The sequence below is a fragment of the Mytilus galloprovincialis genome, chromosome 12 (genome assembly GCF_965363235.1).
Source record: "Mytilus galloprovincialis chromosome 12, xbMytGall1.hap1.1, whole genome shotgun sequence".
NCBI lineage: Eukaryota > Metazoa > Mollusca > Bivalvia > Mytilida > Mytilidae > Mytilus > Mytilus galloprovincialis.
The window spans coordinates 7,225,443-7,250,643 of record NC_134849.1 but is presented as its reverse complement, the minus strand read 5'-3'; the positions used below and the strand labels follow the sequence as shown (position 1 = coordinate 7,250,643).

Sequence of the window (25,201 nt, the reverse complement as noted above, 5' to 3'; positions counted from 1 at the left end):
AATATTGATCTTACAAAATTCAAGCTTATTAGGTAGTTTGATTTATTGCTGTCAAATGAAAGAATTTAATTTTACAATAGGTAAAAATAAAAATTATTATATAAATTCAGATAGGCATCTTTATTTTTTTTTTTTTAGCTTTTTCAAATCATCTTGGATTTTCATCAAACTATGCAGCTATTTCAGAGATATATTAAGCTTACTGAATCCCATGTCATTTACTTTTTTGTTGTATTGCTGTAAAATTTAAGAATTAAAGTAATCTTGGTAAAAAAAGCTAGGATTTGCAATTCAGACAAAATAGAGATAGTACACTTTAATTTTTTTAATAACTTTTTTCAAATCAACTTGGATTTTCATCAAACTCATAATGTAGCTATCTTAGATATATATTAAGCTTACTAAATCCCTGGTCATTTTTTTTGTTGTATTGCTGTCAAATTCAAGAATTAAATTAATCTAGGTAAAAAAAAATAGAATTTTCAGTTCGGACAAAATAGAGATAGTACACTTTAATTTTTTTAATAACTTTTTCAAATCAACTTGGATTTCCATCAAACTATGTAGCTATCTTACATATATATTAGGCTTACTGAATCCCAGGTCATTTTATTTTTTGTTGTATTGCTGTCAAATTCAAGAATTAAATTAATCTAGGTAAAAATAGCTAGAATTTGCAGTTCGGATGAAATAGAGATCGTACACTTTAATTTTTTTAATAACTTTTTCAAATCAACTTGGATGTTCATCAAACTATACAGCTGTCTTACATATATATTAAGCTTACTGAATCCTGTATCAATTAGTTATTTGTTGTATTGCTGTAAAATTTAACAATTAAAGTTATCTTGGTAAAAAAAAAGCTAGGATTTGCAATTTGGTCAAAATAGAGATAGTACACTTTAATTTTTTTAATAACTTTTTCAAATCAACTTGGATTTTCATCACATTATGTAACTATCTTAGATATATATTAAGCTTACTAAATCCCTGGTCATTTTTTTTTTGTATTGCTGTCAAAATCAAGAATTAAATTAATCTAGGTAAAAAAAAATAGAATTTGCAGTTCGGACAAAATAGAGATAATACACTTTAATTTTTTTAATAACTTTTTCAAATCAACTTGGATTTTCATCAAACCATGTAGCTAATTTAGATATATATTAAGCTTACTAAATCCCTGGTCATTTTTTTTTTTTTTGTATTGCTGTCAAAATCAAGAATTAAATTAATCTAGGTAAAAAAAAATAGAATTTTCAGTTCGGACAAAATAGAGATAGTACACTTTAATTTTTTTAATAACTTTTTCAAATCAACTTGGATTTCCATCAAACTATGTAGCTATCTTACATATATATTAGGCTTACTGAATCCCAGGTCATTTTATTTTTTGTTGTATTGCTGTCAAAATCAAGAATTAAATTAATCTAGGTAAAAATAGCTAGAATTTGCAGTTCGGATGAAATAGAGATCGTACACTTTAATTTTTTTCATAACTTTTTCAAATCAACTTGGATGTTCATCAAACTATACAGCTGTCTTACATATATATTAAGCTTACTGAATCCTGTATCAATTAGTTATTTGTTGTATTGCTGTAAAATTTAACAATTAAAGTTATCTTGGTAAAAAAAAGCTAGGATTTGCAATTCGGTCAAAATAGAGATAGTACACTTTAATTTTTTTAATAACTTTTTCAAATCAACTTGGATTTTCATCAAATTATGTAACTATCTTAGATATATATTAAGCTTACTAAATCCCTGGTCATTTTTTTTTTTGTATTGCTGTCAAAATCAAGAATTAAATTAATCTAGGTAAAAAAAAAATAGAATTTGCAGTTCGGACAAAATAGAGATAATACACTTTAATTTTTTTAATAACTTTTTCAAATCAACTTGGATTTTCATCAAACCATGTAGCTAATTTAGATATATATTAAGCTTACTGATTCCCAGGTCATTTTATTTTTTTGTTGTATTGCTGTCAAATTCAAGAATTAAAGTTATCTTGGTAAAAAAAAAGCTAGGATTTGCAATTCGGTCAAAATAGAGATAGTACACTTTAATTTTTTTAATAACTTTTTCAAATCAACTTGGATTTTCATCAAATTATGTAGCTATCTTAGATATATATTAAGCTTACTAAATCCCTGGTCATTTTGTTTTTGTCTTGCTGTCAAAATCAAGAATTATATTAATCTAGGTAAAAAAAAAATAGAATTTGCAGTTCGGACAAAATAGAGATAATACACTTTAATTTTTTTAATAACTTTTTCAAATCAACTTGGATTTTTATCAAACTATGTAGCTATCTTAGATATATATTAAGCTTACTAAATCCCTGGTCATTTTTTTTTTTTTTTTGTATTGCTGTCAAAATCAAGAATTAAATTAATCTAGGTAAAAAAAAATAGAATTTTCAGTTCGGACAAAATAGAGATAGTACACTTTAATTTTTTTAATAACTTTTTCAAATCAACTTGGATTTCCATCAAACTATGTAGCTATCTTACATATATATTAGGCTTACTGAATCCCAGGTCATTTTATTTTTTGTTGTATTGCTGTCAAATTCAAGAATTAAATTAATCTAGGTAAAAATAGCTAGAATTTGCAGTTCGGATGAAATAGAGATCGTACACTTTAATTTTTTTAATAACTTTTTCAAATCAACTTGGATGTTCATCAAACTATACAGCTGTCTTACATATATATTAAGCTTACTGAATCCTGTATCAATTAGTTATTTGTTGTATTGCTGTAAAATTTAACAATTAAAGTTATCTTGGTAAAAAAAAAGCTAGGATTTGCAATTTGGTCAAAATAGAGATAGTACACTTTAATTTTTTTAATAACTTTTTCAAATCAACTTGGATTTTCATCACATTATGTAACTATCTTAGATATATATTAAGCTTACTAAATCCCTGGTCATTTTTTTTTTGTATTGCTGTCAAAATCAAGAATTAAATTAATCTAGGTAAAAAAAATAGAATTTGCAGTTCGGACAAAATAGAGATAATACACTTTAATTTTTTTAATAACTTTTTCAAATCAACTTGGATTTTCATCAAACCATGTAGCTAATTTAGATATATATTAAGCTTACTGATTCCCAGGTCATTTTATTTTTTGTTATATTGCTGTCAAATTCAAGAATTAAAGTTATCTTGGTAAAAAAAAAGCTAGGATTTGCAATTCGGTCAAAATAGAGATAGTACACTTTAATTTTTTTAATTACTTTTTCAAATCAACTTGGATTTTCATCAAATTATGTAGCTATCTTAGATATATATTAAGCTTACTAAATCCCTGGTCATTTTGTTTTTGTCTTGCTGTCAAAATCAAGAATTATATTAATCTAGGTAAAAAAAAATAGAATTTGCAGTTCGGACAAAATAGAGATAATACACTTTAATTTTTTTAATAACTTTTTCAAATCAACTTGGATGTTCATCAAACTATGCAGCTATCTTACATATATATTAAGCTTACTGAATCCTGTATCAATTAGTTATTGGTTGTATTGCTGTAAAATTTATGAATTAAAGTTATCTTGGTAAAAAAAAAGCTAGGATTTGCAATTCGGTCAAAATAGAGATAGTACACTTTAATTTTTTTAATAACTTTTTCAAATCAACTTGGATTTTCATCAAACTCTACAACTATCTTTGCAATATATTGATCTTACTGAATCATAGGTTGTTATTCAGTTTTGTGTATTTTTGTCAAATTTAATTAATCTAGGTAAAAAAGCTGCGATATTAGAAATACATCTTTCCTCATTATTTGGGAAAAAGTATATATAATTATTTAATAATTTATTCCTTTTAATATATATTATATAAATATATCAAATAGTGATGAAACATTAAAGAAATTATTAAAATAGTTTTTCTGATTTGTGGTGATTTAAAAAGCAATACCTTTTGCTTGGGGCAAACTTATTAAAAAGATCACATCTACCAGTGTTTTAAATTCTAAATAACATTAATCAAAGTTGCAACATCCTGTTAAATCTAAATCGCAAGGCTTTTTTAATTTACTAGATAAGTAATACACGAGTTTAAGAAAAGAAGGGCTTTCTTTTTACCTGTAAAACTCACATGTACTGATGTAATTAAACCATGTATAGTGCCATGTCATTAAATTTGACCAAAATAATATTTTAAGATTTGATTTAAATAAAGTTTTACTGTAACTTTGAAACACATTTCTTTTTTTAAAAGGTTATCAAGGATTGTTATGAAAGTTCATGATATTAAATTTTTGTTTTAACAAAAAAAAGGTGTTTATTTGGTTTAAGCTGATTTGAAAAAAATTATGAAGTCTTAAAAAAGACACTTTTTTGTTGTTGTTAAAACAAAAATTTAATATCATTTAATATATCAGGAAAGATATATTTCTAATACCGTAGCTTTTTGACCTAGATCAATTAAATTCTTAAATTTGACAGAAGTACACAAAACTAAATAAAAACCTATGAATCAGTAAGATCAATATATGGCAAAGATAGTTGTAGAGTTTGATGAACATCCAAGTTGAATTGAAAAAGTTGTGAAAAAAATTAAAGTGTTCTATTTTTTTTACCTGGATTAATTTAATTTTTAAATTTTATAGCAATACAACAAAAAACTAAATTACATGGGATTCAGTTAGCTTGATATATATCTGAAATAGCTGCATAGTTTGATGAAAATCCAAGTTGATTTGAAAAAGTTATAAAAAAAATTAAAGATGCCTATCTGAATTTATATAATAATTTTTATTTTTACCTATTGTAAAATTAAATTCTTTCATTTGACAGCAATAAATCAAACTACCTTATAAGCTTGAATTTTGTAAGATCAATATTTAATTAAGTTAGATGGGCTGATTTACACCAGTCAAAACTAAATTTGAAGGTCAAGACTTGTCGAGACAGGTCGAGACAGGTTGAGCCTTGGTCAAGACAATTTCAGACTACACAAAGATCATCAAGTACTGAATCAGACTAATTAAGTAAAGTCGAGACCTAGTACACTTAAGTACAGTTAAGTACAGTCGAGACGATGTCGAGACTAGTCAAGTAAAATGTGTGCTCGATTTTACTGGTCGAGCTAAAAAAACTGGTCAATTCAGACTCTGAGCAGTTTGTAGTGATATTTTATTATAAGTAAAGGTTCAGGCATGTGCTCGATTTTACTGGTCGAGCTCAAAAAACTGGTCAATTCAGACTCTGAGCAGTTTGTAGTGATATTTTATTATAAGTAAAGGTTCAGGCATGTAGTAGACACTCTTAGCATTCGTTTGAGCTATAATATACCCCAATGGCATGCCTGTGTGGTGCCTGGGGGGAGAGATTTTTACTCTGATGGGTAGTTGCCTTTATGTTGGTTTTCTTGGCTTTTATGATGATTTATCGTGTTTTTTGCTTGATGAAGCACCTATATATGTTGAGAAACACATCTTAAAGTTAGCCAAATAAAGGCAACAGTAGTATACCGCTGTTCAAAACTCATAAATCCATGGACAAAAAACAAAATCGGGGTAACAAACCAAAACCGAGCGAAACGCATTACATATAAGAGGAGAACAACGCAACACACACAGAAACAGACCAATCATCAGACAAAACACCACGAGAATAACAAATGTAACATGAAAACCAAATACATGAATTTGGGATAGACAAGTACCGTGCCACGTCTTATCTCAATATCTCAAAAATAAGAGAAAACACAAACGACTCAACGTTAAAATGCAACACAAAGAGAAAAGAACAATATTATAACAATGACCATCTTCCTGACTTGGTACAGGACACTTTTAAAGGGGAATAAAAGTGGTGGGTTGAACCTGGTTTTAAGGCATGCCAAACCTCGCACTTTAATGGCAAAGTTAAATATAACATTGAAATGACAACATAATATTACAGGACTACAATACAAATAAATAGGAGAACATATTAGACACAGAAAAACATGATTAATAGATAACAAAAAGCATCAGGTTTAAAATTCAATACGCCAAAAACGCGCCTTGCCCACACAAGACTCACCAGTGACGCCCAGATATAAAAGATCGAAAGTGAAAAAAGTACAAAGTTGTACAGCACTGAAGATCAAAAGTTGAAATGGTTTCGCAAAATACGGCATTGTTTGTATGTCCGGGATAAGAACATTCTTATTATATAGAACAATTCATGCTATTGCAAACAATAAATTTTATCAAATGAATATGAAAGAGATATACACAAAGAAACTAAAGTATTAACTAATTACAGAAAACTAAACCTGAATACATAACGCCTAGATATAAAAGATCGAACGTGAAAAAGGTACAAAGTTGTACAGCACTGAAGATCAAAAGTTGAAAAGGTTTTGACAAATACGGCATTGTTTATATGCACGGGATAAGAACATCCTTATTATATAGAATACTTAATGCTATTGCAAACAGTAAATTTTAACAAATGAATATGAAAGAGATATACATAATGAAACTGAAATATAAACTAATTACAGAAAACTAAACCAAAGTTTATCACAAAATAGACACACATCCGAATCAGTCCAAGCGTCAACGTAATTAAAAAAATTGTGACGTCACATACGATGGCGAAAAGGCAGACACGTTATGCCACATTTGAATTTATGAAATTTAGAAACAGCATGACGTCACATATGAAAAACTATCATTCAAAAATGAGATAGAATTAGGATTGATTTAGAACTAAATACTGATAATTCATTTAAACAAAATGCATATTGCAATACTTATTAATTGCAATTAACTGTAATATATATATGCCCAGTTTGTTATGAATCCAACTTCAAACGTAAATAATCGTACAAAATTTAATATAATTAATAAAGAGGAGGTGGTTAATTTTTCTATACGTCATACCTAAATATATAATAAGAAGACGTCAACACATTTGACAAAATCTGATGAGAATTACAAATATAACATTAAACATGTAAACTAAATACATGAATTTGGGATAAACAAGTACAGAAACACGTCTTATAGTAATGCGAATTCACATTCAGCAAAACGGTCACAATCGGGAATAAGTCACGTTTGGTAATTAAAAGATTAGACGACATAATGACAAACCACAATCTACCATGTAGTAAAAATGTCCTTAGCTAGTTTGGTTAAAGAGACATCATATGGATCAACCAATTCGTGATGGTGTCCATAAAATTTACGGAGTGTCAATTTTAATCTGTCCTCCTCATAACTTTGTTGGAGCAGTTTCTGCGTAAGGAGCACACTCCTGTATATGAAGTCCGTATAGTGTGAACAAGCACGTGAATAACGTATCAATTGTGATATGTAAACACCATACGAAGGGGCAGAGGGTATGTTACTGCTGAGAAATGGGAAAAGGCCTTTATGATGAAAATGACACCTTGTATAAACCAATAATATGATCAGTTTGGTCCCTAGGGTGAAAGGTTCCGGGGTTGATATGGTCAATATTGGCGTCTGGCTATCCAAATTGGGGGTAAGGGGTCGATTAAATATTTGTTTGGCCTATGTTCCGATATTTTAGTATAAATACAGATTCAGGCATGAAGTAGACACCCTAAGCATTAGTTTGAGCTAGAATATAACCCTATGGCATGCCTGGGCGGCGCTGGGGAAGATTTTCACTCTTATGGATAGTTGCCTTTATGTTGGTTTTCTAGACTTTTATGATGCTTTATCGTGATTTCCGCTTAATGAAGCACCTATTTATATTGAAATACACATGTTAAAGTTAGCCAAGGCCTTCGCAATGAAAACAACACCTTGTATAGACCAATAATATCCTCAGTTTGGTCCCTAGGGTGAAACGATCCGGGATTGATATAGTCAATATTGGCGTCTGGCTATCCAAATTTGGGGTAGGGGTCGATTAAATAATTTTTTGGCTTACGTTCACATATTTTGTTATAAGTAAAGATTCGAGCATGTAGTAGACACCCTTAGCAGTAGTTTGAGCTATAATATACCCAAATGGCATGCCTGGGCGGTGCTGGGTGGAGATTTTCACTCTTATGGGTAGTTGCCTTTCTCTTGGTTTTCTAGGCTTTTACAATGGTTTATCGTCTTTTTGGCTTAATGAAGCACCTATTTAAATAAAAAAAAAACACATGTCAAAGTTACCCAGGACCTTTACGATGAAAATGACACCTTGTATATACCAATGATATGCTCAGTTTGGTTCCTAGGGTGAAAAGATCCAGGGTCAATATTGTCAATAATGGCATCAGGCTGTCCAAATTGGGGGTAAGGGTCGATTTAACATTTTGTTAGCCTACGGCCACATATCTTAGTATATATAAAGATTCAGGCATGAAGTAGACACCCTGAGCAGTAGTTTGAGCAAGAATATACCCAAATGGCATGCCTGGGCGGTGCTGGGGGAAGATTTTCACTCTTATGGGTAGTTGCCTTTATGTTAGTTTTCCAGGCTTTTATGATGGTTTATCGTGTTTTCCGCTTAATGAAGCACCTATTTTTATTGAAAAACACATGTTAAAGTTAGTCAAGGCCTTTACGATGAAAATGACACCTTGTATATTCCAATAATATGCTCAGTTTCGTCCCTAGGGTGAAAAGATCCAGGGTAAGTATGATCAATAATGGCGTCAGGCTATCGAATTTGGGGGTAAGGGTCGATTAAAGATTTTGTTGGCCTACGGCCACATATTTTAGTATATATAAAGATTCAGGCATGAAGTAGACACCCTAAGCATTAGTTTGAGCTAGAATATAGCCCAATGGAATGCCTAGGCGGTGCTGGGGGAAGATTTTCACTCTTATGGGTAGTTGCCTTTATTTTGGTTTTACAGGCTTTTATGACGGTTTATCGTGTTATCCGCTTAATGAAGCACCTGTTTACATTGAAAAACACATGTTAAAGTTAGCCAAGGCCTTTACGATGAAAATGACACATTGTATAGACCAAAAATATGCTCAGTTTTGTCCTTAGGGTGAAAAGATCCAGGGTAAGTATTGTCAATATTGGCGTCTTGATATTAAAATTGGTTTACATAAGAGTCAAACAACTGGATTAACACATAGAAACAGTAATATGTCCACATGAAAACCTGTCAGATAGAAAGTCAGAATGCCACTTAGTCATCAAAATTGAAAAAAAGGTCTGTAATGCTTATTTTGACCATATAATTCCAAAATTGGTAATTTGTGCAGAATTTCTAATAAGTGAAAGTTTAAATCCTTTAGTTTCTTTCTATTTGACAAATTGACACCGTCAAATCATTCAGGGAAGTTGCCAAAGTACAGATTCTATATTTACTGATTTCACCTCTTAAAAAAGAAAAAATTGACCAATCTTTATAAAACTAGTTATGACCAAAGCTTAGTTACTTATGAGACTGCTTACAAATTTCATGACAATAGGATATATATTACATACAATATGTTAAATTTTAAATTTAATTTGCGTGTTAAATTTAGACGTTAAATTGGAAAATTTCAACTATCAACATTTGGGAGTTTAAAAATTAAAATGTTGCAAAAAAAATACTTCTTAAATGCTTAATATATAATATATCAAATACCAAAAGCAAAAAAGGACTCATTTGAGTAATCAGAGGTAGCACAATTATTCAAAAGTCAAATTTATATGAGCCTGTGGTTTAAAATTAAGGTTTTCCAATAAAAGGGTGTCTTACATAAAGATAAAGTATTTTCCAGCAATTTTAAATTTTAGGAGTATTTAAAAAAAAGAAAGAAATGAGGCATATAACATATCATATTAGTTTTAAAGGGTGTTAGGCCAAGAAAGACTGCAAAATATTTATTATTTTTGACATGTTTGGTTCAGTGATTTTGTAAGCAGTTAATTTATAAATATATGATTTTTTTTTATAATAAACACATAGTTTTTGATTGACTTAATTAAACTAAAGTTTCATATTATCATCGTCTTACGCAGTTACTCTATTGTAAATAGAAAGTAGAGTTGCGTATTTTTAGATTATTCTATTTTTAGAACAACCAATACACAGAAGAGCACTATTTATAAATTCCGTACAAGTCAGCATTTCACCAAAGTAGGCACGGGGTTTAAGTATGCATTTCCCTGCATACATAAACTTTAACGATGTATTTTTCTATGAAAAACTTATTTGTTCATTAAATTATGGTATTATTCTAAAAGGCTTTTACATTATCTTTCAGATGCACCAAAATTAGCTCAATTGCGTTTATTTTAGTGAAATGCCGACACTTCGAAATTTGAAGATGTATATATATGATGACCTATGCGCTTGCTTCAAACATATAACTTAAGAGTGCACGCACGCAAGCATGCATATATAAAGTACGAAAACATTGATATGATCACATGTGGGGAAGAATTTAAAACTCTTCAACACTACCTGTCAATTAATAACATTCAATTGTATAAAAGAAACCCAGAATATATGCATGCTTTAGAAAATAGAAGACTATAGATGTAAGGGGACGGGTTTAAATTACATCTACATATGTAGAAATGAGACAATTCTCCACAAGAGACCAGATGACCTAGAAATAAACAACTAAAGGTCACCCCGAGCAGCATTTAACAATGAGCAAAGCCCATACCGCTTAGTCAGTTATAATATATAAATGTACATTATGTATAACGTTTGTTACAATGCAAATATTTTTATAATATAGCCGTCTAGGTTTTTAAAACGCGTATCATATGTAGAACAAGATTGTATGATTAAGAAATTAATGCTTATTTTAATAATTTGATTGAGTTGTAAATGTGTTGACTGGAGCATAACTTGTACGAAGCGGTTCGTTCGAAAAATATTCACACGATCAACAATATAAAATCCCCCTTCTCTTTTCCCGTCAAAAAAATATACATAAAGAAGCATTCATTTCTTAAAACTATATTTCTATGCTAATAAGACAAAACAAAAAGTTGGATCAAGTTTTTCTTTTATATACCAGTGCACTTTTTTTTGCAGCACGTATCAATTCGAATTTAACATATTATTTTGATATTCCTTATGTATTAATTCAATTTCAGACAAACTACTCGTAATTTCTTGAAAATTTTTAATTACATTTAATTTTTTTCTACAAAATTTTAATATAACTTCCTTGCCAACAGAACTGCCGTTTTGTTTGTTTATTAACAAAGACTTCCGAAAAGAAATGTTATTCTTATCCTTAATATATACGCTGACTTTAACGACCTTATACTTGTTTAAATACAAAATCAAGAGATGTTCCGGTGATTGCGACTTAAGTAGTAATTTAACAATATTTTTTTTTTAAAATTGTATAAGAAGGCACAAAATTTAAAGTAGGCACGTATACATTTTGGAGGCCGAGTTTACACATTTCCCGATTTTTTATTGAGTTTAAAGTAACATATTTATCTTAAATTGTTATAAAAACATATTGTACGTCCAAACAATATTAATATAACATCAAGATTTTCGATAATAACCGATTTCTTAAATTCTTTGAAAATGCTGAATCATGCTTACTTTAGTAGCTGTTTTAACGCATCGGGACTTTGGTAGCAATTAGTTAGTATATATATATATATATATATATATATATATATATATATATATATATATATATATATATATATATATATATATATATTAAAATTTACATTATAAAGTGTAAATATGGTCAGTTTTGGTTGAAGCTGTCACATATGATCAGTTTTGGTTGATGCTGTCAAATATAGTCAGTTTTCATGGTTTTGGTTGATGCGGACAAATAATTTTGTTTTATCCATGAGTCAGTCTGAGATATCAAAACTACTGAAATAAGTTTACGATTCAAAATTTTGATTAAAAAGAGGACATGCTGGCACTATAAACTGATGCGAGCATAATTTTGTTTTCCAATATTGCTTTCATTTATATTAAACAATCCATCCTGCTATAAAAATATAAGCTCGTGCAATATAAAATTCTACTCGGAACAATATTCCCCAATATTCATGCAATAACCCTATAATATATATCATTTGTATTATCATGATTATACAGTCCATCCTTACATAAAAATATTACAGATTTACTCTGCGACTATAAGAGTTACATAAAAAAGAGCAAATATGGTCAGTATTGGTTGATGTGGTTAAATATGGTCAGTTTTGGTTGATGCTGTCAAATATTGTAAGTTTTGATTGATGCAGACAAATAACTTTGATACATGAGTCAGTCTGAGGTATGAAAACTACTGATATTTGTTTCTAATGCGATATTTTGAATAAAAATAGGAAATGCTGGCACCCTCAATTGATGCGAAAAAAAATTTGTGGTCATTGATTTCTAATATTGCAGTTATTTATATACTACAGTCATGCCCTCTCGAACTAAAATTATAACTGAATTGCTGTGCAGCTATATAGATTTACATAATAAAAAGCAAATATGGTAAGTTTTGGTTGATGCAGTAAAATATTTTATTACACGACTCAGTCTGAAGTATAAAAACTACTGATATTTGTTTATGATTCAATATTTTGAATAAAACGAGAACATGCTCATTGGAGGATCAAGGGGAGGGGGTCCAGGGGTTGGAACCCCACTTTTTTTTAACATCAATGCATTTGAATGAGAGCATATAGTTGCCCCCCTCCCCCCGATTTTAAAAGGGGCTGGATCTGCCCCTGCATGCTGGCACTATAAATTGATGCGAACAAATTTTTTTTCCAAGATTGCTGTAACTTGTATATTACAGTCCCTCTAGACCTAAAATTAAAACTGAAGTACTGTGCAGCTATATAGATTTGCAGAAATAAAAAGCAAATAATGGCAGTGTAGATTGATGCGGTCAAAAGATTTTTGTTAAACAGGTCGTCCGAGGTATGAAAACTACTCGTAAACTGATATTATATTGGTTAATGAGGTCCGATAATTTTTTTATGTGATAACGAGCCATCCTGACTCCCAAAATAACAAATGTAAAACAATTCAAATAATAATGCCCCCCTCCCCTAATACTAACGTCCTAATTTATGTACAAAAAATGAAAGAAAAACAAATAATTTATGTAACACATAAAAAAAAGAAAATCATTGAATTACAGGCTGTTGACTTGGAACAGGCACATACATGCAGAATATGGCGGGGTTAACAGGTTAAATATGATTGTTCTCTTGGCGATTATAAATCTGAAATAAAACCGGCAAAAAAGCAAATCGCTTTTTTACCCAAGCCTTTATATTAAGACAAAGAGTTCTTAAAACTTATAAATCAACTCTAGCCGTAGAATTTATGAATCAGTTTTAGCCGTAGAATTTATAAATCAATTTTAACCGTTGAATTTATAAATCAATTCTTGCCGTAGAATTTATAAAAATCAATTCTAGCCGTAGATTTAGAAATCAATTCTTACCGTAGAACTGACCAAATATTTGGTAAGTTCTAACTAGAACTGTCTAAAACTGTTCTAGAATAGAACTGTCAGGATCAGTTCTAGGTAGAACTGTCCAAATCAGTTCTAAGTAGAACTGACCAAATCAGTTCTAGCTAGAACTGTTCTAACCTAGAACTGACTAAAAGATGTCCGGCTGACAGTTCTACGTACTGTTCTAGAACTGTTCTCCTGACAGATTTAATGAGAGGTTAGAAGTGATCTCCACTGTAAGGGTAATTTCAGGTCCTTTGTGCTCTTATCAAACTGAGTAGTTGTCTTTTGTGGTCTTTGTGCTCAGATGAAGTCATTTGCAGTATTTCTAGAGATCCTTGATAAATGCAGAGTATTTAAGTTGATTTATCGACATATTGGTGTAAATATTGATACAAATTGATAGATAAATAGAAAACCAACACGTATAACCTTGCATTATTAAGTCTAAAGTAATTGAAAATGATCATATGTTTTTTTTAACAAGATAATACCCCAAACCCAAACATTGTATGTTTGCATTGCAAACTTGCACTGTTTTGATTAACAAATCAATTAGTAGGTAAGGAAGAAGGTCACAATAAAGAATTAAAGGACAAAATGTTATTATCTGATTTTTCGGATAAATATTTTTTTTTCTTATCTAAAACTTTTACATTTTGAATATATTTTAGGTAAACACCTATATATAGTTACAAATATACAAGCATACACATATTTATTTCTGTCTTGTCAATTTTATCACATTAAAACATGTTAAATCTAGACATAGAATATGATCAAAATATTCTTTTGTTTTGCCATTATCATATATTTGTTAGCTGACCTGGTCCAAAAGACCAAGTGAGATTTTCTCATTAATTTGCGACCGTCGTTCGTCTATTTCCGTCGTTGTCGTCGTTTTCTTTTATAAAATTATTATCCTGTGAATGTACTGGGCCAAATATGGCTGCAATAATCAATGGTGTATCTAGTTTTAAAAAAAGTATCCGATAACCATGCCAACCAACCTAGACGGCCGCCCTGTGATTTGCAGATAAATTGGACAACCAGTTCTTAGGTTGCTGCCCCTGAATTTTTTCCCGGTACAGGTTTTCGAACCATTGAAAGCTTTACTGTAGCCTATAATAATTACATTTTCAAATCTAAGATTATTCTTGTTTTCTTTAAATATATGTCAGATATTTTATACTTGATGTTACAAAACGGTGACTCTGCACAGTATGTGTGTTTGTTTGATGATCCTAAACGCCAATATCAGAACAAAGGCTTTTCATGAAGATTGCGTGGATGGTGGAATTTGGACAATTATTATCAATAAAGATCAGAGTAAAAAACACCACGCAACGACATATTAGAAATCAATACTCTATAGTTGCAAAACTAGAGAAAACTGTGGAATACTTTTTTGTAATCCTTGTTAAAATCATAATTGAAAATTTATACAGTATAATCCTAAGATAAAACTGAAGTCATTTCATCTGTTATTTTATGCAAAACAATTCTCAATCAATTGAACGGAACGTTTTCACAAACTTAAATCTTAAGCTGCCACTACAGGTAGGAATTATTTGCACATTACATTTTTTGTGTCATGATTTTATGTCTTTTTCGCAAATGTTCCCTTTTACATTCCCGATAAGGAACACCTGAGTTTAATTCTGCTTTCTTCTTGGGTTTGTGTTGCTCAGTCTTTAGATTGATATGAAATATTAATTAATGTTTTATTTATTGTTGTTTCTGTTTTTATATTGAAAGTATCATACCAATCTTTATAAGACGTTTATATGCAATTCATTGGAAGATAGCAAGACCTTGTTGATAAATATTCCGTATCAACTTCACAAATATTACATGATGGTCTTGATGTATAGATTCTGTGTACTGACGTTCTTTGTCATCTAAACAACGTGTTAATATATTTTTTTTTTCATTTATCTTTGTTCTATTATTAATATTACTTTTACTGTTTGGATTGTGATATCCATTTGACGTGGCTCGGTACTCGGTATTATCTTCCATTTTTTTCTGGTGTGTTTTGTATATGCGACTTTTTGTGTTTCTTTGGTTCTTATAACGTGACCTCTATTTTTTTAATTATGTTATAGTTCTATTATAAATTAGAAAATACTTTGACATTATTTTAATAGAGTAGTGGTATTAACCCTTTGTGGATTCTTAGAGTTCTACAGAACTACTGGACAATTTTAAATCTCGGTCTATTTCAGAAATTAACTGAATACTTTTGATTGTTTAACACTGTATACCGACATTCCCTATGTGAAATTATAAAATTGTTTGTGTAAACATTGAATGACAAAATTTCTTCCTATGTGACGTATAAACTTTCTGACGTCAGACACGCAAATCAACGAATTTGTTTTTAATTTGATAGATGCTTTTGTGTTTTTTTGTAAAACTGTTTGTTTTAAGATTGTAACACAGTGATGACTGCTGTACCCACATTTTGACTATTTTATTTATTATGTCTGGTTCGTTCACGCATCGTTTTACATTTAACGGAATTTGATGAGGCTGTCGTAAAAGTGAGCGGTTCAGTGCTATAAAACCAGGTTTGCCATGTGATTATAGACTTTCCGATTGAATTTTCCCCGGAGTTCGGTATTTTTGTGATATTACTTTTCTCGTACATGGTACAAAGTACCTATTAACACGTGTAAACCAGCTGCATTTGTTTATACCTGTCTTAAGTTATTACATAAGCAACACGATGGGTGCCACATGTGGAGCAGGATCTGTCTACCCTTTCAAAGCACCTGGGATCACCCCGCATTTCTTGTTCTATTGTTTTCTATTTTGTGTCATGTGTACTATTGTTTGTCTGTTTGTCCTTTTCATGTCAGTTCATTTTCGATGTATGAGTTTGACTGTCCCTCTGGTATCTTTCCTCCCTCTTTTTAGTCAGGAAACTGATGTTCAGTGTTCGTTGTTTGTTGATGTGGTACATCGGTGTTTCTCGTTATTTTATATATAGATTAAACCGTTGGATTTCCTATTTGAATTGTTTCTCACTTATAATTTGTGGGGCCTTTTATAGCTTGCAAGTCGGTGTGAGCCAAATATCCGTGTTGAAAAATGAATTTGACCTATAATGGTTTTGTTTTTACAACTTATGACTTGCATGACTGTTTGGCATTTATAGAACAATTCCATATATTTTGATAGTGTTTATTTTGATATCAGTCTTCAGTTATTGCTGATTTTATTTTTTTCGGGATGAAAGTGGTGATGGCAAATCCGTCAAAGAACTATTTTCAGAGGTCAACCTATTTACTACTTGTTTAGGCTAAAACATATGGAGATTTAAAAGTTAGATACCTAGCGTAACTTAAAGACACAAGTGGAATAAAGACTACATATCTTGGCAATACTAGTACACCACTGTTCAAAAGCCATACATAGATTTAGAGAAAAAAAGTCTGGTTAACAAACTTAAACCTCGGGAAACATACCAATTATAAAAGGAAAATAACAGAACACTGAAGTGCAACAAAAACAACAAATAAAATTAAATAAAAAGAATTCATATAGCACGTAAACAAAAAGAGATTCAGAAATACGAAATATTGAGGTAAATTCATATAGCAAACCGAGTATATAGGTTTGAGAGTTCTTAAAGATTAGATATACAGAAATGGGTTTGAGTGGAATGGTAGTGCAATTTTCATATACATGTATATTTGCATAACATTCGAAACCAGTATGACAATTTCAGTAACATAACAATATAGATATTCACTATTTGTTTGATATTTTATTGTATTATATTTCTCTCATCTTGAAGTTATATATATATATAGATTCCAACACTGCAACAAGTGTATTACGATATTTCTCCACTCGAGACAGTTAAATTTTATTATTTAAAGCGCGAGGCTTGCCGAGCTCTTTAAATAACTAAAATTTAACTGTCGAGAGTGGAGAAATATCTTAATACACGAGTTATAGTGTAGGAAGCTGTTTCTCTATTGATTTTTATCCTTCTTTTTCAAAGATTTTTAGAAACTTGTGTTCTTTATATGCGACGTCATCAGGCATGGTCGCCTTTTTTCATGACGTCACAATAGGAAAATTCAGAAGAAAACAAAACATTTAGACGTCATAATCAAATTTCGACTAATCATTTGCCGAGAACAGATTTTTCACTAGTGAGGAGAAATATTTTTCTCACACCGGTCAGGAAATGTGAAAATAGCACAAAAATTAGAGAAATATTGTTTGATAAGGGCTCAAGTTAGAGTTGTCTACTTTTATAATAATATTTTACATCAGGATGCACAATTTAACTTTGGTACGCTTGAAGTCATCTTCTAGTTTCATTGAATTACGCATCATTTGTTTGAGATGTTTATCTGTTTTTTCTAACTTTTTTTCCATTTCCTCTTTCTGTTTTTGAAGCACCTTTTCTTTATCTGTGTAAGATTTTCGCATTTGTTTATCTGATAAATGTGCACCAGATTCAAACCAGGTTTTGAGATCTTGAATTTCCTGTTGTTTTTTCAGAATTTTAATAAAATGTGGTTCCAATAATTTTGTCTGTTCTTGAATAGCCATTGTAGCCGCATTTTGAAGTTCCTTTTGAAACTCTTTCGTTCTTGCTTCCAAAAGGTTTCTCTTTTCTGCTTTAATTTCTGCATACTGATTTTCTGTTTCTGCCTTTTTCTTTGTTATCATTGACATGCGCATATAGCATTCGTCGTTTTCTAGGTCAAGTTTGACTAGTTCATCGCTTAAGGTATCTTCGTCATCTAATTTTATGATTGCTTCTCGTTTTCTTTTTAGCTGCATTTTTACGACATTTTGATTGCTTAGTTCATCACTTAATTGATGTCTTTGCCTTCTTTTTTCGTTTATTTTACGATCACAATCAGTCTCTATTTCAATAAGCTTTTTCCTGTTGTTATTATCTTGATCATCAAAGGTTAACTTAAGTGACGTGTTAAAACTGTCTTTGGCGTCTCTATAAAACGCGTTTGTAAAAAATGCATTCTTATTTTGTGATATAACTTTGTTGATCATCTCAGATAGCATTGCCGATTCTTTTAATTGATTTTTTTCGGACGAAGGTTTATTCAAAGCAAAATATCTACCATTGCATTTTTTAATGTATTTTGATAGGACCGGCCCCCCTTCTTTAATGTATCGGTCGATTGTACTGCCTTCTTGTTCCAAATCTTCAATCATACAATATTTGCTCATGTTCTTTCCAAATATGTCAAAAAGTTGATCTAGAGTTGAAATTTCTTCCGTTGTTAATCTTCCAACTTGCAGTAATATGAGGAAAATATGAGGCCCAGGAACAGACAAAGTTATGCATCGTATAATTTCTTTTTGAATTTCCACTGGCGATAGTTCTGTATCAAACAGACCTGGAGTATCAACAACCACCATTTTTCTTCCATGAATATTTGATTCTCCACGACAGCAATGTTTAGTTACAGAAAATGGACTTGTAGCTGCAGCAAAATATTTCGTACCAAGCAGCATATTTCCAGTTGTGCTCTTTCCCGCACCAGTTTTTCCAATCAAAACTATTCGTATTTCGTTTTTGAAGCCTAAAAACAAAACAAAAGCCTTTTAAAAGCCTGAATATTTGTTTTTGTCTTCCCATCTGGTTAAACAAATGATAATAATAAAAGGCAAATATAGAGTAACGAAATGCGAGGGCACATGGTAAAATTGTGGGAAGCGAACTAGGTTTTTCTGTGTTACCCAATATATTAAATCTATGTAAGATCTTTACAAAATCGTTAATGAAATCAAATTTACGGAGTTTACTAAGTAAAAAAAAAAAAACAAACAAACATGGAACAATTCAATGCGTTTATATTAATATTTCTAGCTAATAACTGCAAAAGATATAGCAAACGATATACATGCAAAATTAAGGCAAAAGTATACCACTGTTCAAAATTCAAAAATCGGTTGAGAAAAACAAATTAGGGTTACAAACTAAAACTGAGGGAAACGCATCAAATATAAGAGGAGAACCACGACATAACAGAAACACAGCATTAATATGTAACACACACAGAAACGAACTTTACCATTACAATGGTCATTTTCCTGACTTGGTACAGGACATTTTAAGAAAAAAATGGTGGGTTGAACCTTGTTTTGTGAAATGCCAAATCTCCCGCTATATGGCAATGTTAAATATAATATTAAAATGACAACAGTACATGATAGGACTACAATACAAAAAAATGGGAGAACATATAGCACAAAGAAAAACACGAATAATATCTAACAAAAGGTACCAGGTTTAAAATTTAATACACGAAACGTGCGTTCGTCCACATAAGACTAACCATTGACGCTCTGATGAAAAAAGTTCGAAAGCCAAAACAAGTACAAAGTTGAAGAGCACTGAGGACCAAAAGTTTCAAAATGTTGTGTCAAATACGGCTAGGGTGTTCTGCCTGGGATAAGAACATCCTTATAATTCAGAATAATTCATACTTTTCCAAACAGTAAATTTTATAAAATGACTATATAATAGATATACATGATAAAACCGAAGTGGTAACTAACCAAAGAATAAAAAACGGATATATTACATAATAAACAACTGCGCCATGAGCGCATGATACGCCCGACGTCTTGTGTGGAAGTTTTATGCAATAATCATAAATAGTTTCTGAGAAAGTTTTAAGCAATAACCATATATTCTTTTTGAGACACGGCGGGACATGTGAAACCCCTCACCCTGTTGTTTTTTTACAAGAACCTAAATATCACTAAAATAAAATTTGAATCAAAATCAAAAAGTATACAGATCTTAAGTTTAATATAACAAAGAAGTGTGCAAAGTTTTAAGCAATAATCATAAATTGTTTTTGAGATACGGCACATGTAAAAAACACCTCCCTCTTTTTTACGAAATACTCAATAACTCAAAAATGAAATTTTGAATCATCACCAAAAAGTATACAGATCTTTAGATTAATATAACAAAGACATGTGTAAAGTTTTAAGCAATAATCAGAAATCGTTTTTGAGATATGGCGCGACATGTAAAAAACCCTTCCTCCTTTTTTACAAAATACTCAATCACTCAAAATAAAACTTTGAATCATCACCAAAAAATATACAGATATTAAGACTAATATAACTAAGAAGTGTTTAAAGTTTCAAGCCATAATCAAGAATCGTTTTTGAGATACGGTGCGACATGTGAAAAACACCCTCCTGTTTTAGTTACAAAGTGCCATAACTCAAAAAAGTATTAATCAAATTTTCACCAAAAAGTATACAGATCATATGATCATCATAAGAAACAACTATATTAATATAAAAAAGAAGATGTGTTATGATTGCCAATGAGACAACTACAGATCCACAAAAGACCAAAATAACACAGACATTAACAACTATAGGTCACCGTACGGCCTTCAACAATGAGCAAAGCCCATACCGCATAGTGAGCTATAAAAGGCCCCGATAAGACAATGTAAAACAATTCAAACGAGAAAACTAACGGCCTTATTTATGTAACAAAATGAACGAAAAACAAATATGTTACACATAAACAAACGACAACATGTCATAAAATAGAGCTTAAGTATTAAATGACAACTAATAGTCATCAGCTGTATTTGGCACAACTTTTGGGAATTATGGGTCCTCAATCTCTTAAACTTGATACTTGTTATGGGTTTAAACTAATATTAGAAGTTATTAACCATAAATAATTCATTTGGTTCCCCTTTTTATCTATATCATTCAGACAAGAATAACACAAAAGCGGAATATTGAATAAAACGAGAAAATATCAAATATTGCTAACACTAAAAGTCGGGCTAACAATGGGTAAACATTGTGCACCACTTCTTATCGATTTTGTTTTGTACTCGTGAATTCATGAAGGAGAATGTAAATAGATCATTCCCAGAGACAAACAAATCTCTCAATGACCAACATGTCAATCAGGAAGTGCGTACATATGTGTACATACAGTTTGTAAGTTCTGTCAAGAATCTAATCTTGATGAATAATGTGGTCTGTTGTACAAACAGTTTTAGGTGAATCTGTACTATTATTCCTTTTTATGTTTTAACTGATTCTTTATATTCGTATGCATCACTACCATGCTTATTGTATTTAAAACAAAACATTGATAAAATAACAAAAAATGAGCGTTTGTATGTTTTGTTCGTTACAAAAAGAGGAAAATAACATGGGAAAAAAAAGAAAGAGAAACAATATCATAAAAGATACTTGCAATTCGATTGTCATCATTTTTTTTCAGTATAGCATTATGGAACAAATTCGGATATAATCTCTATTTTTATTTTATGTATTAACACATAATATTAAGTGTATTACCATTTTCCATTTGGTATATTAAAGACTCAGGTGACTCGGCTGGTCCGGTTAACTGTATTTTAAAACTATTGTCAAGGGTATCTTCAATAAAGAGAAAACAATATAAGCAAGACATTATTTATGTTTGGGCGTTTAAAAAAAAAACCAAACCAATACAAAACACAAAATGATGTGACATAATTAATACAAGATCATTCCTAATACCAAAACACTCACATTGGTGAACTTGAGTAGAACAAATGTTATGTCAAATTAGATTGTAAACCTAAAGCGATTAATCCAGATTTTTGTCCTTTTAAAGCCTCTTGAAAATGTTCGTCATATATTTATTATGTTCAATAAAAGGGTTATTAGATTTATCATAAATCATAATTTTACCACCTTTATCTACGTCTTCATAATATGGATCTTCAATATCTGATAAGTCATCTGAAAAAAATAAATAATTTTGTTTCAATAAATAATGCAGTGCTTCGAAGGACATGTGCACGCTTGTTTGCAATAGTATTTTGATTCCAACTTTAAATTTAAAAAAAAACTAAGGATTTGCTTGTCCCAGAAATAGATTACCTTAGTCGTATTTGGCACAACTTTTTGGAATTTTCGATCCTTAATGCTCTTCAACTTTGTACTTGTTTGGCTGTATAACTATTTTGATATGAGCGTCACTGATGAGTCTTATGTAGACGAAACGCGCGTCTGGCGTACTAAATTATAATTTTGGTACTTTTGATAACTATTGCCACAGAATTAAAGTAATGTGTTTATACATTTTGTATATATACAGTTTATAACATAGCTTTGTTCATATCAAGCCTCTTATCAGCCCTAGGTCATGATATTAGTTAACGAGCCAAGCATGCTGATAAGGAATATGATATTATTTTTAGCGTACAATTCAGCAGACAAGAACTTTTGTTGAAATTCATTTATTGTAGTATTTGTTTTGCATTTTTATAATTATATATATTGTTTTGTCTTTCCTAATATATATTTTTTTATACTACTTAGTCATATTTTCCCTAAAATTTACTATTTTATTTTCCGTAATTTAATCGAAATGCTTTGTGATAACTACCGGAAGCAGTTGATATAAACCGGAAGCAGTTGATATATACTGGAAGCAGTGGATAACTAAAGTCAAATCACACGGCTAAGATAATTCTTTAAATTCACTGAATGAACATATATATATAAATTAGTTATTCCAAGGGGTACAATTATATCAATATTTCCTATGAGTATATGACAATTATTTACACTGTGCTGTAATTTTAATGCATACGTTATTGCATATTCTTATTTTGAGTACCGATTTATTTGTTACTGTACTTCACACAACAATACGCAACGTCGTCAAGCTAAATCGATTTTTGTTGAAGTGCATATACTTGAGAAAATGTATGTATATAAATGAATTTATGGATCTATCGAGACGTTAGGATTTTCATCGGTATATATAAATATATATGTGTGTCATATATATAGATGGACTCAAAACATAGTTAAAAGATGTAAATATCATTATTTGACATTTAGTTCTTCTACTATATATTAAGATTATAAATCATATCAATTTGTGAGATAACATTCACAAATTAGCAAATTGTAACATTGTTGTGTTGCAATTAAGAGTAATTATGTATAAAATATGTGTTTTTAGCTGAGTATCACCTTCACTAGGGAGACAATGGATGATCGTTCGCGGAGATGTTGCGTTTAAAATAGATAATTTCGCTAATCTGTAATCCATTCCATGTGTATCCCTTATATAGCATGTATTGTGTTACAACTCTCGATTCTACTAACGAGAAGAGGTAACGTTAGGCCACCGAAAGCGGATTTTTTAGCGTAGTCTAACTGGCCAAGTGGCCTTTAGCGCTTGACGCGGTACCAAAGGTGTTTTTCACGATATGGCCAGGGGAGAACAAAAAATTGTTAACGCAAATTTGCAGCTTTAACATTGTTGTGCTGATATTTATGTGTTTTCAGCCAAATACCACCGTCAATGATGACCCAAATGATGGATCTGTCGTCGAGTTGTTACTTGTTTAGACGTAATTATATATATAAACATTGTATATAACTAGAGTTGAAATGGATCTACATTTTGTCCAAAATCCGGAACGAAAGCAATATAAGCTCTTGTCATTACCCTTGTTTGTACCACGTTGATTATGTTAATTATACAGGTATAGTGATTCTATCGTAATTCATGAACAGTATGAACCTATTTTATCATTTTTTAAATCAAATATCAATAAAGGCAAAAGTAGTATACCGCCGTTTGAAATTCATAAATAAAAAAGACAGTGCATTGTAGTGATAAACGTTATGAGAGGTGAAAAACACATATGAAAAGAGTAAGAAATTGATTTGTTTAGGCTTTGTGATCCAATGTCTTTTTTTTTCGCATCAGGATGAGAGCATCTAATTGTGACATTAAATTGGTATAAAAAGCAATAAGTTGTATTGTTAATTTGCAGCATTTAAAAGACATGTATATGCACAAAATAATGATTGTAACAAAAATCGTTGTTTTGTACTGTAGGTTTGCACTTTTTCAAATTGGAGATGTGTTAAAATGGAGCAAAAAAAACTCCCCAATTTCATCCAATGAAGATATCAACTTTGATGTGCGTCTTGGAGACACCTGAGATCACCCCAGTGTTTTGTGTGGTTCGTGTTGCTTAGTCTTTAGTTTTCAATGTTGTGTCTTGTGTACTATTATTTGTCTGTTTGTCTTTTTTGTTTTTAGCCATGGCGTTGTGAGTTTATTTTCGATCTCTGAGTTTGACTATCCCTCTCGTATCATTCGCCCATCGTTAACACATACTTAAAAATGAGAATGGAAATGTGGAATGTGCCAAAGAGACAACAAGCCGATCATAGAGCAGACAACAACCGAAGGCCACCAAAGGGTCTTCAATGCAGCGAGAAACTCCCGCATCCTTCAGCTGGCTCCTAAACAAATATGTCTACTAGTTTAGTGATAATGGACGTCATACTAGACTCCGAGTTATACACAAGAAACTAAAATTAATAATAATTCAAGACTAAAACAGCCTTGGGATATGCGCAAACATGCGACTGGGTTGTACATGTTTTTTTGAGATCTCAACCCTTACCTTTACTTCTAGCCAATGTACAAAAAACAAACGCACAACAATACGCATAGTAAAACCCAAGAGAAGTCCGAGTCTGACTTCATTGTCTTGTTATCAAACATGGCATTTCTTTAGCTGTGGGGATCTATATCATCTTTATCATAATGTATTAAGATTGTTATAATGTGAATAAAATATCAAATTTGAATTATCCAAGCTTACCAATGTCTATTGTTTTACTATAACCTTCATCACTTTCTCCATCAGACCATTCTGCGTTGATATAACCTAAGACAAATTTAACAAAAATAATATATAAAGTTATATCTAGATTGCATGGTAGGTTTAGTAATTGTTTATACA

At 30.6% G+C, this 25,201-nt stretch overlaps 1 protein-coding gene across 1 annotated transcript in view; it reads right to left on the bottom strand.

Annotated features, from left to right (window-relative positions):
* Positions 1–10,364: 10,364 nt before the first annotated feature.
* Positions 10,365–25,201, bottom strand: part of LOC143055181 (GTPase IMAP family member 6-like) — a 53,310-nt gene continuing 38,473 nt past the window's right edge. Inside the window, exons 6-10 of the mRNA XM_076228320.1 lie at positions 25,061–25,126; positions 22,113–22,160; positions 21,732–21,812; positions 18,560–18,958; positions 10,365–10,384 (exon numbers count right to left, since the gene is read on the bottom strand). Coding sequence (XP_076084435.1) covers positions 10,365–10,384; positions 18,560–18,958; positions 21,732–21,812; positions 22,113–22,160; positions 25,061–25,126 — 614 coding nt within the window. The remainder of the gene's footprint in view (positions 10,385–18,559; positions 18,959–21,731; positions 21,813–22,112; positions 22,161–25,060; positions 25,127–25,201) is intronic.